General features: G+C 46.4%; 2 protein-coding genes across 3 annotated transcripts; both read right to left on the bottom strand.

Moving 5' to 3' along the window:
* Positions 1 to 335: 335 nt before the first annotated feature.
* On the bottom strand, positions 336 to 973 carry LOC123402754 (monothiol glutaredoxin-S9-like). The gene has a single exon (XM_045096710.1). The coding sequence runs from the start codon at positions 971 to 973 to the stop codon at positions 515 to 517; it is 459 nt and encodes a 152-aa protein (XP_044952645.1). The 3' UTR covers positions 336 to 514.
* A 5,278-nt stretch (positions 974 to 6,251) lies between these two features.
* Positions 6,252 to 13,385, bottom strand: LOC123451968. Of its 2 annotated transcripts, none has more exons than XM_045128542.1 (15): positions 13,198 to 13,385; positions 12,004 to 12,409; positions 11,726 to 11,903; positions 11,082 to 11,221; positions 9,776 to 11,006; positions 9,596 to 9,696; positions 9,280 to 9,424; positions 8,825 to 8,893; positions 8,692 to 8,737; positions 8,235 to 8,605; positions 8,019 to 8,098; positions 7,765 to 7,900; positions 7,443 to 7,602; positions 7,210 to 7,292; positions 6,252 to 6,782 (listed from the first exon to the last, which is right to left on the bottom strand). In XM_045128542.1, the coding sequence occupies exons 1-15, from the start codon at positions 13,316 to 13,318 to the stop codon at positions 6,654 to 6,656; spliced, it is 3,396 nt and encodes a 1,131-aa protein (XP_044984477.1). In that variant the 5' UTR covers positions 13,319 to 13,385; the 3' UTR covers positions 6,252 to 6,653. The 2 variants fall into 2 exon arrangements, with proteins under 2 accessions (XP_044984477.1, XP_044984483.1); XM_045128548.1 differs by having other exon boundaries at positions 8,235 to 8,596; positions 13,198 to 13,325.
* Between the last annotated feature and the right edge of the window lie 5,132 nt (positions 13,386 to 18,517).

The following is an 18,517-nucleotide window of genomic DNA, read 5'->3' as shown; positions in this document are numbered from 1 at the left end:
TTTTTAGTCCCTCGCGTTAGGCAAAAATAGGTTTTCATTTTGTACAACGCTGAGCCCAACCAAATTGACACAACTTTTTGTGGGTTAGTTTTGTACACAATTAAGTCGAGGCACATCATTCTTCAGTATAGCTCAGGCAGGGTCCGTAAATGCAGTTTGCTCAGCCACAAAATATTATGTTGTGACGCCTTAAGAAATCAAGTCGCGATGAGGATCAAATTTTTTGTTTATGAAATCATACTTTTTTATATCTACCACACATGCATAATCTAATAGTTTTTTCCGTTGCAACGCACGGGCATATTTGCTAGTTAAAAAAAACAGAAGGACGGCATTGATCGTCCGGGTATTGGCGGTTTTGCAAAAAAGTCCTTCTATTTTCGGCTATTCAACCCGTGGTCCTTTTATGAGATAAATAACGTTTCTTTTTACGTGAACCCCCTCGCAATCACCCTCGTCAGTCCGTCCGTAGTAGTACCCCGTCCCGCATGCATCTTTGGTCTTGCTGAGAGACTCAGAGCCAGAGCGCGCCGGCGTCCTTGAGTATGGGCACGAGCTCGCCGGAGATGTGGACGGCCATGAGCCGGTCGAGCCCGCCGAGGAGCCGCCCGCCCACGAACACCGCGGGCAGAGCGACGACGGCCTCGTCCCCGGTGACCGCGGCGGCGAGCTCGGCCTCGTCGGCGACCTCGTGCACGGCGGGGTTCACTCCGAGCCCCTGCAGCAGCCGCTTCACCACGTGGCTGAGGCAGCACCCGCGCCTCCCCACCACCAGCACCGGGCTCTCCGCGACCGCCTGCCTCACCGCCTCCCTGCCGTCGCCCCTCGCCGGTGCGCTCTCCTGGCCGCCCGCGCCCTCGGCCTCGGCCTGCTCGGACCGCCGCGGCCACGCCGGCAGCCGGCCCACTCTGTACGGGATCGCTGCCCTGCTCTGTTGTAGAGAAAGCCACAGGCTTGTCGCCCGGAGCCCCATACACAGTCGTCATCCACCAGAGAGAGAGAGGCTCCACCACCACGTGACAGGATCTCCGTCACCGTTGTAGGCCGGGCCGAGGGAGGTGGGTTGCGGCTGGACGAGGCGCTTACCCTCGCAGTCAAAGCGACCCGCGAGTGGAGGAAGCGGCGCGGGATCGGCCGGACCTGGGGCCTGGTGGAGGTTGTGGACCTCTGGTGGCCGGTTCTGGAACATGAGGTGGATTGAGAAGAAGGGAGAGAGCATCGAGTGGATGGAGAAGAGGAATAATGGCGATGTGTTGTGGATAAGGGGCACGTAGTGGGCGGTGGGCAGGGGGTGTTGGACCAGAAGCTGCTGGATAGTGGACACCAACGGAGCTACGCATTAGCCTGAAATGTGCACGAGACAGTTCTGCTCTGGTTAGGACCTCCGTGTGAATGAATTAATATTGCATCGCGTCAGTGACATGCATTGGTTTGTTTTTTCAACAACTTATTACAAATAATCCAATTTCTTTAGAATTAGTGCAAGGAGTATGGTTCTCTTCCGTTGCAACACACGGGTTCTATTTATATACTCATTAGGATATTATGTTCATGAGGAATTAATTTGAATGCATATAATTTTATGATCCCGTTACAACGCACGGGTCCTTGTGCTAGTGATCTCTAAAAGATGATCCAATACTGCTGTCGAGATTTCACATGAATCAGAACATGGCTGATCGATCTGTGCATTAACCCAAGAAACTATTCTGGCGCCTTGAACTGGCGGAGGAAACCGTAACGAGCGATCTTCTCCGACGGTGGGCGTCGGTCATGGTCTTCACCTGCCGGTGCGCCTTGTTGACGATGCCCTCCGCCTTGCTCCGGCGCCGCTCCAGCTTGCTCTTCATGCGGGAGCACTTGAGCTCCAGCAGCAGCTTCCTCACCAGGCTCCGCCTCTCGCCCTGGTGGGCCACGATGAGCCCCTGCAGCCGGAGGTGCCGGTCCTCGACGTCGTCCAGCGCCGCCTCGGCCTCCCGGAGCTCCGCGGCCAGGCCGCCCAGCAGCCGACGGTCGGCGTCGTGGAGGAGAACGGCCTCCGTGGCCAGCATCTTGCCGAGCTTCACCAGCCTCTTGGATGCGGTTTCGTCGAGGAAGGGGCGGCCGATGAGCCTGGAGATCACGGCCAGCACGTCCGCGGTGGTCTCCTTGCCGCCGGCACCGTCGTTAGTCGCCACCGGCGCCTTCTTCGTCGTCGACGTCTTCGCCATGGCGGCCGGCGATTGCTTCCCTGCACGCTCACGCTCTCCGGTGAAGCAGTAGCCATAGATGCGTCTGGCTCCGCCTCTTCCCAGCAGCCGACGGTGAAGCAGTACAGATTAGATGCACCACCCAGGAAGAAGATTGGTCTCTCTTTTTTTTAACCCGGTAGACTCCTAAACGATCATATAAACGCACATATACACCTATCTATATGAACACATATACGCATACTCTGTCCTTATGAACACATTTAAAATACTGAACCGACATATTATCATGATATTTATAAAGTCACCTCAACGCCTCTTCGTCGATGAAACGTCCCTTTCCATTGAATATGCATCGTCAAAATTTTTAAGAAAAAATTAATGCAAGCACCAAGATTTTTCAAGTACAATTCAGTTACTCTAATCTCATTATACCAAATACATACATGTATAGATACGATCTTTGTTTATACCAAACACATACAGGTACAGGTACAGGTACGATCTTTGTTACAACAACAACAACAACAACAACCAAGCCTTTCAGTCCCAAACAAGTTGGGGTAGGCTAGAGTTGAAACCCATAAGATCTCGAAGCCAAGTCATGGCTTTGCAACGTGGATAGCTAACTTCCACGCACCCTGTCCATGGCTAAGTCTTTGTCGATATTCCAAACCTTCAGGTCTCTCTTAACGGACTCCTCCCATGTCAAGTTTGATCTACCACGGCCCCTCTTAACATTCTCAGCACGCTTTATCCGTCCGCTATGTACCGTCGCTTCCGGTGGCCTCCGTTGAATATGTCCAAACCATATGAGACGATGCTGGACCAGCTTCTCTTTAATCGGTGCTACCCCAAGTCTCTCTCGTATATCGTCATTCCGTACCCGATCCTTTCTTGTGTGGCCACATATCCATTTCAACATGCGCATCTCTGCTACACCTAACTGTTGGATATGTCATCTCTCGGTTGTCCAACACTCTGTGCCATACAACATCGCAGGTCGGATAGCTGTCCTATAAAACCTGCCTTTTAGCTTTTGTGGCACTCTCTTGTCACAAAGTGCGCCAGAAGCTTGGCGCCACTTCATCCACCCAGCCTTGATTCGGTGGCCCGCGTCTTCATCGATATCGCCATCCTTCTGCAACATGGACCCCAAATATCGAAACGTGTCTCTCTCCGGTACCACCTGCCCATCAAGGCTAACCTCTCCATCCTCGTGCCTAGTAGCACTAAAACTGCACCTCATGTATTCTGTTTTAGTTCTACTAAGCCTAAAACCTTTCGATTCTAGAGTCCGCCTCCATAACTCTAACTTTCTATTAACCCCTGTTCGGCTATCATCGACTAGCACCGCATCATACGCAAAGAGCATACACCATGGGATATCTCCTTGTATATCCCTTGTGACCTCATCCATCACCAAATCAAAAAAGATAAGGGCTCAAAGCTGACCCTTGATGTAGCCCTATTCTAATCGAAAAGTCATCGGTGTCGCCATCACTTGTTCGAACACTTGTCACAACATTATCATACATATCCTTGATGAGGGTAATGTACTTTATTGGGACTTTGTGTTTCTCCAAGGCCCACCACATGACATTCCGAGGTATCTTATCATAGGCCTTCTCCAAATCAATGAACACCATATGAAGGTCCTTCTTTTGCTCCCTGTATCTCTCCATCAGCTGTCGTACCAAGAAGATGGCTTCCATGGTAGACCTCCCAGGCATGAAACCAAATTGGTTTTTGGTCACGCTTGTCAACCTTCTTAAGTGGTGTTCAATGACTCTCTCCCGTAGCTTCATAGTATGGCTCATCAGCTTGATTCCGCGGTAATTAGTACAACTTTGAACATCCCCCTTGTTCTTAAAGATTGATACTAAAATACTCCGCCTCCATTCTTCGGGCATCTTGTTTGACCGAAAAATGAGGTTGAAAAGCTTAGTTAGCCATACTATCGCTATGTCTCCAAGGCCTCTCCACACCTCGATGGGGATACCATCAGGACCCATCGCCTTGCCTACTTTCATCCTTTTTAACGCCTCCTTAACCTCACGCTCCTGGATACGTCGCACAAAAGCACATGCTGGTATCATCAAAGGAGTCGTCTAGTTCAATGGTAGAGCTGTCAACCTCTCCATTGTAAAGGTTGTCAAAGTACTCCCGCCATCTACGCTTGATCGCCTCATCCTTCACAAGAAGCTGATCATCTCCGTCCTTGATGCATTTAACTTCGCCGACATCCCTCGTCTTCCTCTCCCTAATCTTGGCCATCTTATAGATGTCCCTTTCACCTTCCTTAGTGTTTAAACGTTGGTAGAGGTCCTCATACGCCCGACCTCTCGCTTCACTCACTGCCCGCTTTGCAGCCTTCTTCACCACCTTATACTTCTCCATGTTAGCTGCACTCCTGTCCAGATATAGGCATCTGAAACAGTCCTTCTTCTCCCTAATAATCTTCTGGACCTCATCGTTCCACCACCAGGTGTCCTTAGCTTCCCTTCTACTTCCCTTGGTCACCCTAAACTCCTCTACAGTGACCTTCCGCAAGAAGGTCGCCATACTCGTCCACATCAAGTTTGCATCGCCTCCTTCCTCCCAAGGGCCCTCCTTAATGACCCTCTCCCTGAAAGCCTGGGATGCCTCCCCTTGAGCTTCCACCACTTCGTTCTAGCTACTTTGACGCGCTTATCCCGTTGAACACGAATCCTAAAACGGAAGTCAGCAACCACAAGCTTATGTTGAGGGACAACACTCTCTTCACGTATCGCTTTACAATCAATGCAAGCGTGTCTGTCTTTTCTTCTAAAGAGGACAAAATCAATCTGGGTAGAGTGTGGACCACTACTGAACGTCACTAGATGGGATTCTCTCTTCCTAAAGAGGGTGTTAGCTACAACCATGTCATAGGCTAGAGCGAAGCTCAGGACATCTTCTCCTTCTTGGTTCCTGATGCCATAGCCAAAGCCCCCATGCACCTTTCAAAACCTGTGTTAGATGTACCCACATGGACATTGAGGTCTCCTCCTATGAAGAGCTTCTCACCAATAGGTACCCTCCTAACCAAGTCCTCCAGGCCTTCCCAGAACTCCCTCTTGGTGCTCTCATTGTGGCCTACTTGCGGGGCATACGCGCTGATAACATTGAGGACTAAGTCCCCAACTACCAGCTTGACAAGGATCATCCGGTCCCCTTGCCTCTTAACGTCCACAACTCCATCCCTAAGGCTCTTGTTGACCAAGATGCCTACTCCATTCTTGTTTGAAGTTGTCCCGTGTACCACAACTTGAAGCATGTATCCTCCACCTCCTTCGCCTTTTGTCCCTTCCATTTGGTCTCTCGGACACATAGGACATCAGCACGCCTCCTCACCGCCGTATCAACTAGCTCTCGTAACTTACCCGTCAGGGACCCTACGTTCCAGCTACCTAAGCGTATCCTCCTAGGCTCGGCTAACTTCCTTACCCTCCGCACTCGTCGAGTCAAATGCAAAGACCCTTGCTCATTTTTCACTACACCGGGGCGTCACTAAGGATGCGGCGACCCGACCCTTGCTCATTTATCACCGTATCCAGATCAAGATACGGCGCGCCACCAAGGGGGTGACGGCCCGGCCCTTGCCCATTTGACATCACACCCGGGTTTCGATGTGGCACCGGGTTTCGATGTGGCGCGTCGTTAAGAGGGTTACGCCCCCAACGAGTTTCCTTTGGGTTTATCTCCATAAGAGTGGCTGGGTTTTTCACGTTGGCTCGCCACGCCTATCACAACCCTCCTCCTTTACCCGGGCTTGGGACCGGCTATGCTGAGACAACATAGACAGAGTTAGGTACGATCTTTGTTAAAAGAAAAGAAAAAGGTACAGGTACAATCTTTGTTAAAAGAAAAAAGGAAGGTACAGGTATGATTCGGCTTCAGGTCAGCTGACGATCGGCATTGGCGTCTGTTTTCATTCCTTCTGAATGAGATTTCCTAGAATATTCAGCAACGACGCTTCAACAAACATCAAGCTTTTAAACACGCATAATATCAGCATTGTTGCTTGCTGCTAACAACCAGGAACCGATCAACTCGTCCATCCATTCATTCATTCATCATCATGCGGGGTTGTGTATAAGTTGGGTGTGACCAAAAGGCGAATTTACAAACGCTAGCAGTGTGCCCGCAGCTATCCTGCGCCACAACGAAAACGGAACCAAAAAAAAAGGCTGTACCAATATCTCCCTCGCTCTCTTTGCAACCAGCATTATGTATATGGAAACCCTAGTGGCGAAAAAAAAGTGTCAAGCACAAAACCGGCGTACTGTATGGCATGACCATCCTATCCATGCTACTAGTTGCTAACTACTCGTATTCACACTGCCCAGCGCCGCCACCATCTAAACCGGCATGCCAAGAACCAGTGGCACTCTTATTTACAGCGAAACGGATCGACACGAAAAATAACACCGTCCGAAAGGATCAGTCCAGGGCGGAGAACTCATGCTTGTCTTCGTGCCACTTCCTCACTGTACCGTCCAGCTCTGGGAACGCGGCTAGGACGAGGAGCTCCACGAGTTCGAACGCTAGCTGCTTTAAACAAACCGGGGACTGCACGGAAAACAAATCGTTAGATATCAGTGGAGAATCACACAGTTGTTAATTCTAATGTTACGTTTATCCTAGAGTAAAGTTTACAGCGTAAGCATATGACTAGTATGGTCTTCCGAACAAACTAATATTAAACAGGTAAATTCAAAATACTGGAACTATGTGCACGCTGAATGCGGAAATGAGGCGAAGATGAGTGAATCTATAATCTTAAGTGTGTCTATATACATTCGTATGTAGTCCATAGTGGAACCTCTAAAAAGACTTATATTTAGGAAGGGGGGGAGTAATGGTGATGTTTCAAGAGGGTTCCCTTGGAGACAACTAGGAGCTTTCATGCTAGCTAATACAAATGCCAATGTGCAAACTTTTGATGAAATGGCAGATTTTCATTCAATATGAACTGAATCCACCAATAATGTTTTACCTGAAGAAAGAAGTACATATCCTGTGCACATCTTTCGTACTCCTTTCGACCAACCAGACTCACTAGCGCTGATGGTGCTTTATCTGTGCACATCAAACAGTAAAAAAACTGAAAGCAAATAGAAGAGCTGAAAAACTAGATAGAAATCAGAGGCGACGAGTCTGATAGCAGAGGATCATTACGCCTCTAGAAATGCATCAGCAAACCAACGGGAAAGGAAGTACAAAGTTCACCTATTATCAGTTCACGAACAAAGTCTGCACGATGAGCATCTTCTAATCGTTGTTCTTCAATCAGATAGTTTGTCTTGCTATCATTCTGGGAACTAGGAGAAGGAGCAGCTGGTTTTCTGTTGGGATGCTTTGTCATGAAAATTCCATCTGGCCAGAGTATCTGTACATTGAGAAAATAGCCTAAATTAGGGAAGCGGTCATGACTTACGACTTGACAGGAGAATAGGTCTAACTGGCTAATTGCATTAAACAGATCCCTTTGCAAATTATTGGTTGTTCGCACTTGGCACCTGCTTCGCTAAAGATGTCATATGAGACTTACTTGTTCAACACGCTTAACTGCAAAAGCAATTATCCTCCCCTTCCTAAGTAACTGGATTTTCTCAACAAGCCAGTCATCAAATGTGTCTCCCATTCCCAATTGCAGTATTTGCTTCGCTACCCAAAATGCTTGACGCCTACAAAAACAAAAGGTCAAGGTCAAACGGGTTCAATAAAAAAAAGTGCAAATCCAAAGGTCAATATTACAGCTCCTAAATATTAGAATCCATAATCATGGGTGTAGAATCAACTCACCTGATCCAGCCTCCATCTTGGAGCTGAAAAACCACATCGACAAGATGAAATATGGGGGCACTAAGATTTGGGGCCATCCACTGCATTAAAGTAGGTATGAAGTTGTCGGTCAGGCAGCTATCACATACAGTGCGAATAAAGCAAGACAAAAGAAATATAGCTCGAGAAGACATACAGAACTGATGGTAAGGATGTGCAGCAACAATCAGAACTTACTTCATTAGGAGTCACTGAGTATCCATCAGATTCAAAAAATTGAGGTGTATAATCAGTTTGAGCTGACGGCTTTTTCTTATCATTTCCTGAATTTATCAAAAACGAGTGATCGTTCTGTTCAGGATCACTTCCTGAGTGGTCTTCATAAATATTGGCACTTGTGTTGCTAACACTAGTTCCTGAATTCTGTTCCTTATTTCCTTTCCTCAATCTCAAACCATCATGAACAGCAGTGAAGTCCTTATCCTTCTGATCATTATCATTTTGGCATTCACTTAAAGATTGTCTCGGAGAGGCAAAATTTCCATTCAAAACTTTGGCAGAATTCAACGGTTTTGCACCCCTCTCATTCGATCTTACATCTAAATTGACTGCATGACATCAGGATGTGGCTTAAAATTGTGCATAAAGAATTAGAAAGAGCAACCGGCTACTCAACAAAAAGGAGATTGCTCACCTGAGAGTGCCTGGATAACTGATAGAGAATCTGTGAAAATGTATGTCTGCAATGAGAAAAAATCACACAGTTATATACATAAAGTTTGGAAAATGTCGGGCATGAATCATGATATGATTTAGAATAAACTAACCTGTGAATCAACACTTAGAAAATCCCAGACTTCAATACAGCTTGAAACAGTGGGAATCTGAAGAAGATTCTGTAGAATTAACAGGCAGAGTTATTATATATTCAGAATTTATCATGAGCAGATAACAGAGCAGACTATGGAAAGCAAACATGACAAAAGATAAAATGTCTATTTTAAGGCTTACAGACCACATAGCAATCATAGAACTGAAAAAAAAAAAGTTGACTGATGTTATAAGCCAGTAAAGTAACATAGGTCACACGTAATGAGCATTCATGCTTGCAGAGATTATTTGCATCATTTTAGCCTCTAGTCAAGCTGATACTGAACCATGTCTTGAACTAAGTACATTCCAAGAAGTTATTTCTAATTAGACATCTCAATGCCAATACCCAAACTTATGGAGCAAGTGAAAAATAACTTAGGCATATCTTCAGATAGCACAAGAAATGCACCTTCAAATATATGTCAAGCAAATTGCATCTCTCTCGAACAACAGAAACCTCTAACCCTGATGAGAGGAAATGCTTCGGAGGCAAGTGAAGACTGTACTGAGGATATTCTTTCAGACGCCGATGCAGCTCTTCAAAATGACGAAACCTGATTAAAGTACATAGCAAACCAGAGGGGGATTTAGAATGCAATTAACGTACTTGAATAATCATCATAGGCTAGGCAGCGTCTTTTTGGTCTTTGTTTCAAGGTATTGGCATCATATTTGTTGTGGGCTTGTAGCTGACATAATCAAGTGACAAAATATAGCATAATCACCTCCTCTTGATGGACCAACTATTACCGTTGGCATCAGTTACGGAAACAGAATACACAGCAAACATGCCAGAACCACTTTTTACGATGCTGGCTCCTACCACCTGAATAAGGAAATCTAATAAGGATATGCACGACCAGTAGTCACAAGCATCAAAGAATATTCAACAGAAAGTTTGTTACCTCACATCTTAACTTCAAATACGAGTCTTCCAACACATTGGTGCTAGATGAATAGGAAGAGTCACTTGATGCCAACGACAATGATGAGGCATTTGCACCACTAAGCATCCTAGTCATACTTTCCACCTCAGTATCATCATATAGTCCATCCGTCCTTGAATCATTCGCTGATGTATTTAGTATGCCAAAATCACCACCCGCCAAAAAAGATCTATCTGCCTCTTGCCACAATGGAACCTTTTGAACATTTGACCTTGACCTTTTCCTTCCTGACGAATTCCTCACCATTTTCAACTTGCTCACATGACTTCTATTTGTCCTTGATTTATGGAAACCAGACATTTCAAGTGGATGATGTATATGAGATGATGTCCCATTTCCTTTACTTTTACTGTCCCAAACTCTGGTTACAGGAGAGTCCAAGCCAGTTACATTGTTATTTTCGTCCTCCTCGGTGCAATATGAACTCTCACTGTCCAATGCAGAATCTTCTTGGCTGGCATGACCTGCCATTTCTCCAGCTAAACTTTTTGGCAGGTGGTTAGTGCCATTTGAATATGCTGGAGTAGCTGAGTGTTTTATCAAATGATGATTCTCAGAATTAGACAAGGCTGTTTGCCTTTGTGGAACAGGAGGAGGATGACGAATTGAAGTGCTGAAGGGAACTGACTCCTGCACTGAAGAATGGGTGACCAAAGAAGATCTAACAGGTGCTTTAGCAACATGATTTGCATTTTCTGATTTGTAATTCTTCCCTTTGGTCCACATATTCTCAAGGTGCTCAGGTGCCACGACTCGAATTTTTCGGTGGGAGCTGACATCCAATATTTGTGCTGACTCTCCTTCATAACTCTCTGCAGTTATCTTGCTACAAGCTTGGGGAGAAATACCAGTATCCGGATAGATGTGAGAATTGGACGGTAAACTGCCTGACTCAAGTGGATGTGAATCATTGATCATACGAGAATTAAGGGGTTTTGGTTTGATACTAGATGTACTTTTAGTTTTGCTTAGTTGCGTATCTGAAGCAGTTTTGGACTGGCCCTGACTGAATCTAACAAGTTCAACCCCAGGACTTGAGTGGTCTGCTAGTGCAGAAAGTTCATCCACAGATGGCATAGGAGGCTCCCTTTGCTTCACCAATGTAGCATCCTCCAAGGATCCTTCAACTCCTTTATCTGCCTTGTTGGCGCGAGAAAGAACCAAAGATTCAATCCTTTCATTAATAAACCTGCAAATTTTACATCTCAATATGATGGCACTACAAAATACCATGTGCAGTAGACCATATACGGTATGTTACTACCTTGGATTTGCCAAGTTTATGACAGGCCTCAAAACTGTGCATGCAAGAAGTTCTCGTGCAGTAGAATGGAAGAACGAGCATTGTAGATTCTCAGGCTTGACTGTGATTGAGAGCAAACCATCAGCAAGACTTTGCAAGACCTGGAAATAAAAATAAACATATAGTATGCATCAGATAATCAGATAAACTTTGATCCTTGCACAGATACAGAGACATGTTGCCAAGATGCTCAACTCACCAATAATCATATGCAACTGCTAAATGAGCGCATGAACTATGAGGTAGTGTGTGTTGTCAAAGTTTTAAATACACCAGGAACAAAAAATATGTGAATGCCATATCTCACAAAGAGTTTATGCAGGAAGTATTTAACATTCAGATATGCATGTTTAAATATGTGTTGACCTAGCAGGCTGGCAATAGCAGCACCAAATTATCCTCCATAAGTAATGCATGAAACTTATGATGCACAGAAAAGCGAGAAGATGTGCCGGGGAAAGGAGCCAAGGTACTTATAAAACATAATCTAATTCCAGTTCAAAACCCAAGTGTTCATCAAGGTGCCAACCTTATCTTGGATATTTTGCGGCTAAGCAGCTTACTATAAGCAATAACTTAAAGCTTCAACATCAACAAAGTCTTACCTTGTATTCAGCAGTGGCTGAAAATAAAGCCGGATGCAACTTGCTTTGAGCTATAAGGGCGAGTTTCAGTTCAGCATCACGACGCTCCGTCGGGAGTCTAACAAACTTCTCTTTTCCAATCTTAGCTTCACAGGAATGATAAAGCTCCAAATTATTGCATATGAGATCAACCAGGTCCCTGCATAAGGTAGATAAAGTCTTCGTAAGACACCCAACGTTCTGAAAAGATAAAGATACAACTGTTTGTGCATTTCATGAGATAAAAGAAGCTTTCTAACCTGGTTAGCAGAGTGATGATGTTAATGTTTCTTGCTCGTTTAGAAATTTCTCCAAGGACGGAATTAACTATGCTGATGAGTTCCTCCGGTCCATCCTTATCAGGTGTTATACGGGAGTACCAAAGATCTGTTACCCACTCTGTGACAAGATGCCTTGTGAACTGTTCAAATGCTGCTTCAACTGGAGGCGAATTCACCTTGCTCCTCCAACCAGTACTTCCACTCTTCTTGTCAGGGGAGGGTTTGCTTAGTTCAATACTTTTTGTTTTGGCAAGTGGGCGACTGGTACCATGGTCTGTGGCAGTTGTGCTCTTTCTACGGAAGTCGTAGTCAAGTGATAGGTAGCGAAACAGAACTATCAAAGATATGGCGAATGGGAAGTTAATCCAAACTGAAGAGCTTGTCACTGCAATGGAGAAAATCAGGCATTCAGCACAGCCATGAGGGAGCAATAATATTTAAACAGAGTTAAAAAAATTGTGTGACTGCAATATAAATCTGCCTTGATATGTACAGCCTTTCGTTTTTGGCAACTTTCAGAAAGACTTCATTAAATTGCTAGTCATATTTCAATTTAACATGGAACCTACATGTCTAGCTCGTATGTTCCTAGTCTTTAGACTACACCGTGTATTCCATGGTATAATCCGGCTACAACTATCGGCAAATATACTCTAACTTATACAATTTCATCGCAAGCTTGAATCATCCTGAGGTAGCAGTAAAAATTACGATGCCCCGAAGAATTCACCAATCATGTACTAGAATGGAAAGCAAACAGACTACTCGGAGCTAAGTCCAGTCTACAAATTCCCAATGCAACATCTAGAACTCACTACAGATTCCAGCCATCTTGAAATAGCAGTAAAATTTCCGACGACGGCCCAGAGAACTCACACCAATCATCTAGAATGGAAGCAAGCAAGCTAAGTCGAGCCTACCGATTCCCAATGCAACAAATCACAGCACCAATTGAACAAACCGATACTGCTACTCCGCGGATGCGCCTGAAATGATGCCTCCCCAAATCAGCGCCCGCGCATCAGGGGCAACAGGCATAAAACCTAGCCGCGGCACCGACGACGACGACCGACCGACCAACCGAAATCAAGGGCGCGCGCCCCGACGTGAGGCCGAGACCGCCGGTGGGGGCGTAGGTAGCCTAGGGTTTGGGGGGTGGGGGAGGGGGCTCACGGGACATGAGGAAGGCGAGCCCGAAGGCGAAGACGAGGAGCAGCACGGCCCGCTTCTTCCCCTCCTCCGCCAGGTCGCGCACCGTGTGCGCCGCCCTCGGCGCGCCGCCCGGCGTCGCCATCCTCCCGCGCGGCGGCGGGTGGGGACGAGGCGGCCGGAAAGGGGACGGCAGTTGTGGCTTTTTCCGGGCGACTGGAATTTCTCTTTTGTTTTCTGTTGCGGTATTCTTGTTTGCGCCAGGTCACTGTAACGTGGGCCCCGCTCGATGTGAGTTGGACCAGTTGGCAAGGAAATTATATACTCCAGCTTTATTTATTATACTCCTACTAGTAACTAATTAATTACAAATTGGCTTCTTATCTTTAAAAAAGAGCTCTTTTACGGTACCCTGGGTGAAATATCAGCCGTCAAATCTTACTTAACGAACGGTGACGAGTGAGTTATACTGCCCCAGTTCGAGAGATGGAATCGTGAACTCTATAGCCTGCACTGTGCGGCTCGAGTCCTCCAGTATAGACGTGGCGAGGGCATTTTGGGAAGAAAAAAAAACAGCCGCCCGCGAGGCCATTCCACCCCATCCTGTCCCTCCCAGTTCGTTCCCCACCACGCTCACACTCGATAGGGTTCCGGCTGTCGCCGTTGTGTGTTGCCCTTCCGCCCCCTACTCATCGTAGCCGCCGACACCTCCCCCTCCTGCTCCCGCTCCTCGTCGTCGTCGCCACACTGCGGAGAGCGGCGCCAGCCGCGGGCGTCGCGGAGTCGTGCGCTCACTAGGGTTTTGGCCACCACCGGCGTGTGTTGCCCTCCCTCCGCCGCACAGATAGGGACCCATGGCTCCTTCGCCTCGTCGCCGCTGGCACCTACCCCTCCTACTCCCGCTCCTCCTCCTCGTCGCCGCGCTGCGGGGAGCGGCGCCGCGGAGTCCTTCCGAAAAGAGAAAGAGTGCATGGTGGACACTCGTCGTAGTTCCGCGGACGGCAGCGGACAGGGAAAGGGCGGCGGGAAGCGCGCGCCGTCGTCGCCGCTGCAGCACCCGTCCTCCGCCTCTCCCAACAAGCGCTCCAAGGTGACCCTGGCCGGGCTGGGCCCCCTGTCCAACAAGCGCTCCGAGGTGACCCTGGCCGGGGTGACCCCAGGAGAAGCCGCCCGTCGCCGCGGCGGCGGAGGCGGAGCAGGGGCCGAGGACCTCGAGGTCAAGGCCTGCTAAGGCGGCGGGGAAGACGCTCGCGCCATCGACCGCGCGGAAAGCGCTGCCTGCGGCGGCGAGGACGGGGTCGCAAGCGAGGCAGTCGCCGCACTAGGGGCCGTGGGCGAGGCTGCTGTCACACTACTTGCAGTGATTCATTTCACCACCATCCCATCGGACCAGCGACTGCTTGGATCGTGGCCGGGACTTGCAGTGATTACATTTCAAACAGTAACTGGAAGTTCAGTACACTTTAGAGGACTACATGTTGTTATCACAGTTTGCAGGGAGTTGCCTGGATATTCCTGGGGCTGGGGGAGTTCAGAAACAGTTTCAGGAAGAGATGATGGATTGTGCAGTAGTATTTGATTGTGATGCGTACCTGTCAAATGGTTTGCGGCCAGTCAGGAGCTCTAACATGACGACTCTGAAGCTATATACATCGCTCTTTAGTGAGTATTGGCACATGGCTGCCTCAGGTGCCCTATATCCTGAGTTTTCTTCTGATTCCTGGAATTGATGCTACGCAAGTAAGTAATTGTTGATATAAATGTTTGCTCCTAAATTATGATCATTAGCATTTGCATTGTGAAATGTGCAGAACACCAAACTCAGTATCATCTCACTTGTTTGATCCGATACTATCTAGCCTTGCATCCAACAAACAAGAAGTAATAGTTATACGATCCTAGCTAACTTTATTATGTTACTTGAACAACAACTCATGCTTGATTCACTAAAATTATCCTTGATTAAATTGACGTCGTGCTATTTGAATATTTAACTTTGGATATAATAGCATAAATAAAATAGTAATATGCAGCATTTTCGGCTGCAAAATGACAAATAATTCCAGCATTTTCCTTTGATGATGTTAATCTTAAATTATGTGATATTCCTGCAGGTTGTCAGGAAGACTGAGGATATTGTGCATGACATTACCTGGAATTCCTGGTTTGGAATAAAATCTCCATATCCAGAATCTGAAAGGTGGGGGTTCAGCTCACTATCCAGTAAAACATTTGATGACTTAAAATTCTTGTGGACCATAGATGGCGAACATGTTTCATGTAGGTACCTGCAGAATTCACATGATTGTTTCTGATATGAATTTTATTTCTAGATTAACACGAAGGATTAACGCTGGTGTCTACTGCTCGGCCTTGAAACCGACGTCTACTGCTCGTCCACTACGTAGGCTGGTCGTTTTTGGCAGAGGAGGCCACGATGGCTGGCCGCCCTGCCTACCCTGTAGGATTCCAGTCGACGCCAACATTCATGGCGTCTTGATTTCCATGTAAGTAGCTTCTCCCTAATCCATGCTGGTAAAGTCCCAGAGAACTGATTATTGTTTAAGTCGTGTACATTTCTGCAGCAGCAAAGGAAATGCACCCGAGAGGTTGTTGTTTCTTAAGCTTAGATTAGTGATACTAAGACCTGCCATGCTTGTGCTGGACTCGTTGACTAGGCAATCACTAATTGACCCATTAAGTTTAGAAGTGTTTAAATCTTGGTGCTCCAAAGTCTAATGGTAGTGGGCCAACTGAATTGTTCTGACTGAATTATTATTATCACCCTGTGTTACTTCTACTGGATTTTTTAATTACACACGCACTCTCCTGATGGTGGGCCATGACCAACACACCGGACACACACACTCTCCAACACATGGAACTTCGTCGTTGCGAATTCAGGGTTCTGAAACTGAACCTGAACGTGCATTTCTTCAATCCGAGGCTAGACAAACAGTTGTATTGTAACCTCAGTAATGGAAGCACCAGCTTTCTGCAGGAACATGTCACACAACTCACAAGTACACAACTTGCAGCCTACCGGGCAGAACAACATGCCATAGTTACACAAGGCAGAAAAAAATGTTAAATTATGCTACACCTAATCTGTTGTTCTGCCTCTTGAGTCTTTTCCTCTTCCTTTTTTACATTGTGAAGGAACAGCTACAATCGTTTCGGAAATTGGATTCATACGGATAATTCTCGTTTGCATGGACCTAACTTCTGGGCTACAAAACAAGTGTCCTGGGAAGTGGCTGTAATTACATGCTGATGCTGATGCGTGGTCGTGGCTTGCCGTTGTCCCTTGTCTCTTATCAGGTTGATGGCAATAGCTGCAGCGAAGAAGATGTAGCACAGAGTCATGCAGTTCGCTGGAAGCGTGTTGAAGCCATCCACACCCAATATCGCCATGTTTCGGTACACAATGGCATACGATGCTGGGTATTCGGTGCCGCTTGTACCGATGTTATGTATATCGAATCTGATTAGTTATTATGGACGAACAATGCATATTAGAGCCAATGTAAATTCAGTAAAAGCAAGTAGATTATAAGTACAATGAAATTTGTCACATGCTCATGCAATCAAATGGCAGAGCAACAACTAGTCCAGTAATCACAAGTAATTGACATAACTTATTTAAAAAGGTTGCAACTTATTAACTAGTACTCCTTCCGTTTCATCATGTACTGCATATATATTTTCTTAAAAGTCATACCTGTTAAGCATACTAAATGTGTTGTCACACAATGCAACCAAAAAAAGTTCCAGGAGATGCATCACTTGTGCTAAACATTTTTTTCTTTCCAAATCTCGGCTTCCACCTCTTGTTGGATGTCTTGGATGGAGCTCCTTTCGATTTTATTTTATTTTGGATTCCAGACATTTCCTCGACATGCTTGGTTTGACCCTGAAAAATATGCTGGAAGAGGGCCCAGTGATGCCGCCTCATTTTTCCCACTGTCTTCCTCGCCTTCAGCTATAATACCCTTGAGAAAAGCCATCACCTTCTGTGACATCTCCGTGCTGTTTGAAGCTTTTAATAAATACATACTACAAATGTTGCGGAGTTCATGGTATCGATCCATCCGCTCAGACCAATCGTGCATATTACCATTCCTCTCTGAGTCAAATGCGGACTTGCCGACCATCGTCCATCTTGTCGAGACACAACACCTAGGAATGTTGACTAAGCCAAGGTATTTTAGAACAGAAAAAGTGTGTGCACACGGGATCTCCTCCGAGTACATCTTCAGACAACGGCAATTCACACTCTGACGCAACGGGCCTGCCATGTCAAACCTCACATCATACGTCACATGCATACTCTCTTTGCGAGCGACTGTATACAGAACAACATCGTCATTCTTAGTCACTTCTGCTACTTCCCATTTTGACAATTGCTCGATTTGTTGTTTTACCTTCTTGAACATCACTGGAGTATAAATGAGAACAACACTTTTCTCAAGCGGTTCAGCTGCTAATTCAGTAAATGGTATTGTGTCCGAAGCTGTAGCATCCAACTCAGCCTCATTCTTGCGGATACGCGATAAACAGTTATCCGAGTGCTCTAGCAAATCAACAAGTGACATTCTCCTATCCAGATTCTTATGAAGCCTACAGTTTAGGCTTTCGCTACGCTGATTGCTCTGCATGCCAAGGAAATATCTACCTTTCGTATAGGCCCTAGACCACTTCTTCCTCAGCTCGTACATCCTCATAATCCAAGCATCTTTTTCAGAGATATCATAATCCACCATAAACTCAACCCAACGTTTCTCAAACTCATCGACATCCCAGATGTGATAAACAAATTCCCTAAAGTCCTTGAGCTTTTGCTTCCGTAGGTTTCGTATCATGTTTTGCTCGATGTGCCAACTGCACAACCGATGATCTGTGTTTGGCAAAACCGCCGCTATTGCCTTCGCCATCGCATGGTCACCATCGGTGATTACTGATCTAGGATGTTTCTGCTTCGTTGACTCCAAAAATGCTTCAAGCAACCACACAAAAGATGCCTCGGTCTCATCCGAGACAATACCGAAGCCAAACACGGTTGTGCTGCGATGGTGATTCACTCCTATGAAGGGGACAAATGGCAGGTTGTGTATTTGTTTACACAGTAAGTGCTATCAAAGATCACGATGCCACCAAAGGCATCATAGTCAATCCGAGACTGTGCGTCTGCCCAAAAGATGTTCAGCAGATGCCCTTCACTATCAGTGGTGTACTTGGAAAAAATTCGCCATCCGTGTCTTTTCGGGCTGCCATATAACGGAGTACAAATTCGGCATCACGACCTTCTATCCTTTCCTTCTTGTACTTGGCAACAAAATTATAC

Source organism: Hordeum vulgare, chromosome 1H (assembly GCF_904849725.1).
Source record: "Hordeum vulgare subsp. vulgare chromosome 1H, MorexV3_pseudomolecules_assembly, whole genome shotgun sequence".
NCBI classification, from domain to species: Eukaryota; Viridiplantae; Streptophyta; class Magnoliopsida; order Poales; family Poaceae; genus Hordeum; species Hordeum vulgare.
Note: the sequence above shows the minus strand (reverse complement) of the source record. Positions and strands in the feature narration are given on the sequence as shown.